The sequence below is a fragment of the Sinocyclocheilus grahami genome, unplaced genomic scaffold, assembly GCF_001515645.1.
Source record: "Sinocyclocheilus grahami isolate Dianchi unplaced genomic scaffold, SAMN03320097.WGS_v1.1 scaffold888.1, whole genome shotgun sequence".
NCBI classification, from domain to species: domain Eukaryota; kingdom Metazoa; phylum Chordata; class Actinopteri; order Cypriniformes; family Cyprinidae; genus Sinocyclocheilus; species Sinocyclocheilus grahami.
The window spans coordinates 130,500-135,324 of NW_015506067.1; the positions used below are offsets into that span (position 1 = coordinate 130,500).

A 4,825-nucleotide genomic window follows, 5' to 3' on the forward strand; every position below is an offset into this window, starting at 1 on the left:
ATCACAGTGGAGTCAGCTGTCTTAACCGTGGCTTGTGTACTGCAAACACATACCAGCTTCATCACTGTGTCTGTCACAAGACTCTGTTCCCCTTTCGGGCTTGAACTGATGGTAAAACTAATGACATTATTTACTGTCTTTACATTTATTTTGAAAGATGAAGCTCGCGATTATGGTAAGGAGCATTACATTTCTGACGAGTGCTTGCGGTGTTCGGCCAATCACAATGCACTGGGTCAGCTGGCCAATCAGAGCAGACTGCGCTTGTCGGAAGGAGGGACTTTGTAGAAAACGAAGTGTTTGAGAGAGGCGGGGCATAGAGGACCTACAATAATGTACAGTATTTGAAAAAGAATGTGTTTTTTGAACATTAAAGCATGTCAACATATTCTGTTACACCAAATACACAAAATAATGATCTTTAAAAAAGCATCATATGACCCCTTTAATGTTTTGCCCTAACTAGCAATGACTTGTTCACACTGGTTTTGTGACACCAAACCTTTATGAATCCATGAAAGTTAATTTTATATTAAATATTTTGTTAAAGTATGTTTTCATAATATACTTCATAGCACCTGTAAGTATTTGTAAGGAGATCAATAATATTGAAACCTAAGCTCTAAGTGCTCCACTCAAAATGCTGCTGCTCTTGTACACATTAAGTTACTATAAGTGTATACCATGATTATGATTTGATTTAATAACAGTAAAACAGAACCAAGCAAGCTTACAGAAATACATGCTGTCTGATAAAATGTAAATTAGATGCCACATAGGAGACTGCAGTGGTGTATTTCATTAGGAGTGGTGTTGTTACGTTTTCAGTTTACTTTTCAGTTCTTTTATGTAACTTCCCCTGTTTGTCTGACAGTTTTACTTTTTTTGTCTGAAATATATAGTAATGAAAAAAAAATCTGATGTTTTTTGATAAATCCACCAATGTCTCTCCATAAAATGTTTCAGTGTCTTACTATTAGCTTTACCAGTAAGATTAAATGTCTCCATTAGACCGTCAATAATACATTTACAGCATATGTTTCCTGAATACAGTTGTATTGTATCATTATACTTCACAGTAATATTCTGTTTATACACAGTATAAAGTTTTACTCTATCGCTTTCATGACAAATTTTGTATTTCCTGTTTATTTCTGACTTATCATAGCATATTAAGTCAATGAATAATTGAAAACAACTTTTAAAATGGATCATATTAAGCAGTGCAGTCAAACCTGTTTCTCTCTGTGTGTCAATCTGTCAAGCTCCGGAAGTCCAAATGAAAGTTTTCTGCTGGTCTTTATATAGACACATAAACAGTCGGTGGTTGGTGAAATGACATATCAGAAAGTCAAAGGGATTTTTTTTTCGGTAACACTTTATTTTAAGGTGTCCTTGTTACACATGTTACATGTACTTACTATTATAATAACAATAAACTATGCATAATTACATGCAAGTAACTCTAAGCCAAACCCTAACCATATAGTAAGTACATGTACACTCTTAAAAATAAAGGTGCTTCACGATGCCATAGAAGAACCTTTTTGTCTAAATGGATCCATAAAGAACCTTTAACAGCTGAAGAACGTTTCTGTTTCACAAAAGGTTCTTTGGGGTGAAAGAAGGTTAGTCAGATTATAAAAAGATAAGAAAGAGATGGTTCTTTAAAGAACCTTTGACTGAATGGTTCTTTGTGGAACCAAAAATGGTTCTTCTATGGCATCGCTTGAAGAATCTTTTGAAGCACCTTTATTTTTAAGAGTGTAGTTCATTAATATTACTCACACCTTAAAATAGAGTGCAGAAATGTATTGTGACTTCTGCCATATTTAGATGTGTCTGCATGTAAATCTGTTCTTAAGCTCATCTGGTTTAGATGCACCTTGAATATTTTAAACATGTAAGCAGATAAACACAGTGAGTAATAGGTACATGTCCAAAATTCTGACACAATCTCTCCTTTGCAGCCGTCCATCACTTTCTGAAAACATGCTCATGAGTTACTTCTACTGTTCCCTTGAGGATTGGAAACTCTCCCTCTGTGGGTAAATAGGGGGGTGGCCTCAGAGAATAATTTTTATTTTTTCTTCGTCTTTTTGTCTGCCTCCTTCAGTATTTTTCTGGCCTGTTTTATACTTTTTAATGTGTCCTCTCCTTCCTTTTTAAACATGGCTATCACTTCTTTCTCTTTTTGCGTCTCTTTTTTCTCTTTTCTTACTGATGCTCTTAGTTTTATAGTTTTTATCAGAGTTTCCATTTCCTCACATAACGCTACATCAAATGTCCCTTCTCATGGCCATTGTGTCCCCTTATGTTTTGTTCTCTTCTGCCATTTGTTTGAGATCTTGTTTATTAGCTCTTTACACAGTGGATATTTTAATCCTAATATTTCCACCGGAGTGGCTGCCATACTTTTTCCTATAATATTATAATCCAATTTTAGTTTAACTATTTTAACCAATTTCTCCTAATTTTATTCTTTATTCTGTGACATGCATCCTCATGATTGTGTCAAAGCAGCTTTACAGTGTCAAACAGGAAAATAGTTTGTCAAAAATGCAAGAGGACAATAACAAATCAATGTCTTCATAATCATACTGCAGTATAATGACTTCACTGAGGAAGACCTGAGAAGAGAGAAACATGCTGAAATAATTTATTTAAGAAGCTATTAACTGCACTTACAATCATGATTGATGACTTATGTTGTTCAATGACATCTGTGAAAGTTTATTAATTGATTCAGCAATTGACTGCAGAGTGTGGAAGACATTTTCAACCTACACCAGTTTCACCCAGCAGCACAATCCTTATGGATGAGAGACTGACAGCAGGAGTCTGCTGATCATCTTGTCTGTTCGCTCTGCTGTCAGGAATCCATCTGGTCAGCCTCCCTCCATCTAATGCTGCATCAAACACAAAACAGACATAAGTGGTAATTTAGATGTTTATAATTTTACGTACAGTACAATCTTTTAGGAAGATCCTAAGGAAAAGTGTCTTTGTGAAATGCATAGATCAGCCAGCAACTTGTCAGTTAACAGCCCTGAGATTTAACCACCACCACCACCACCACACAAACATCCCACAGATCACATCTGAAAGGACAGATGTGTTATTGGTTGAAATCAGTCTAAAACCCTAATATCAAAGTCAAAGTCAAAGTCTGCTTTATTGTCAATTCTGCCACATGTACAGCACATACATACAGAGTATTGAAATTGCGTTACTCTCAGACCCTTGGTGCATACAGTTAACACTTAACACTAACAGTAGACATAATACAGATAAATACAGTTTAAATATATATAAAATACAACCCATACAATATACAAATAAGGACATTGTAAAAAAAAAAAAAAAAGGAGATAGAAAAAATGGCATAAGGCACATGGCAGTTGTAGTGCAAACCAGTGATATAAACAACTGTGAAGATATAACGAGTGTAGTGCAAAAGAGCTTATGAGTCTGATAAAGTGATAAAGAGCTCAGAGAACAGTCTTTAATTAAACTGACAGAGAGGTAGTTTGCAGTACAATGCTGGATGAGGTAGTGAGCAGTCCAATGCTGCACAAAGTGACTGGTGCAGTTCAGTGTGTGTGTGTGTGTGTATTTGGGAGGGGGGAGTGGAAGGGTCCTGGGGGGGGGGGCACTCTGAGCACTCTCTTTTGCCCCAGTGCTCAGAGGTGCGTGAGGCAAAAGAGAGGAGCGGGGCAAGGTCTGGAGGGAGTTCAGCTTCCTGACAGCCTGATGGATGAAGCTGTCCTTCAGTCTGCAGGTCCTGCCGGCCACACTTGTATCTGTTTGTGAACAGGTTTGGCAACTTTAACGAGCGGTCTGTATGCAGGCATTAGCATGACAGTGATGTGGTCTGAGGTGCCAAGATGGGGGAGGGGTAGGGCCTTGTAAGCTCCTCTCTGGGTGGTGTAAACAAAGTCTAGAGTGTTGTTTCCCCGTGTTGGAAAGTCTATGTGTTGGTGTATCTTTGGGAACACACTCTAGAGGTCTGCATGATTGAAATCACCAGCCAAGATGAGAAAAGCATCTGGGTGGGCTGTCTGCTGCTCACTGATGTGCTGGTGCAGTTCATTCAGTGCCTCACTCCTGTTGTTGTTTTTGGAGCTGGGAGGGATGTATACAGCAACAAGCAGTATGGCTGTGTATTCCCTTGGTAGATAGAATGGCCGGCACTTAGTAATCATAAACTCCACCAGGGGTGAGCAGTGTTTGCAGACCACAACAGCATCGCGGCACCACGCATCATTGATGTAAACACAAAGCCCGCCGCCGCGGGTCTTACCTCCCTCGACGCGAGCTCTGTCCGCTCGATAGCATGTTAACTGGTCGAGCTGAATAACGCAGTCCGGAACGCTGTTGCTGAGCCATGTTTCCGTGAACACAAAAACACAACAGTCTCTTACAGTCCTCTGAGTTGAGCGTAGTAGTCGGATTTAGTCCAGTTTATTATCCAAAGAGCATACGTTAGCCAGTACGATGGTGGGGATACAGTACGTGTGCACGCACCGCCATCTTAGTACTAATATGGGAGGATCAGACCATCATTGCATGGTTAATGTCAAAATAATGTTCTTGAACATTCTATTCACATGTTAAATCAAGTCAGTTTCAAGAAGGGAACAGAATGTGATGAGAGGGATCCACTAAGATCATATAGTCTAGTCTAGTTTCCCAACCTTTTTTTAGTCGCGGCACCCTTTGGAAATTTTAACAAACTTGTGGCACCCTACAAAATTAATTTTGTCACAATATTTGAATTTCTAACTTCGATATGATAATTTGAAAAGTAAAGATATTCGGTACA

At 38.5% G+C, this 4,825-nt stretch overlaps 1 protein-coding gene across 1 annotated transcript in view; it reads right to left on the minus strand.

The window, feature by feature from the left end:
* LOC107563758 (GTPase IMAP family member 7-like) overlaps positions 1-4,533 on the minus strand; it is a 13,954-nt gene extending 9,421 nt beyond the window's left edge. Inside the window, exons 1-2 of the mRNA XM_016248700.1 lie at positions 4,497-4,533; positions 2,784-2,909 (exon numbers count right to left, since the gene is read on the minus strand). Of these exons, the coding sequence (XP_016104186.1) occupies positions 2,784-2,909; positions 4,497-4,533 (163 nt within the window). The remainder of the gene's footprint in view (positions 1-2,783; positions 2,910-4,496) is intronic.
* Between the last annotated feature and the right edge of the window lie 292 nt (positions 4,534-4,825).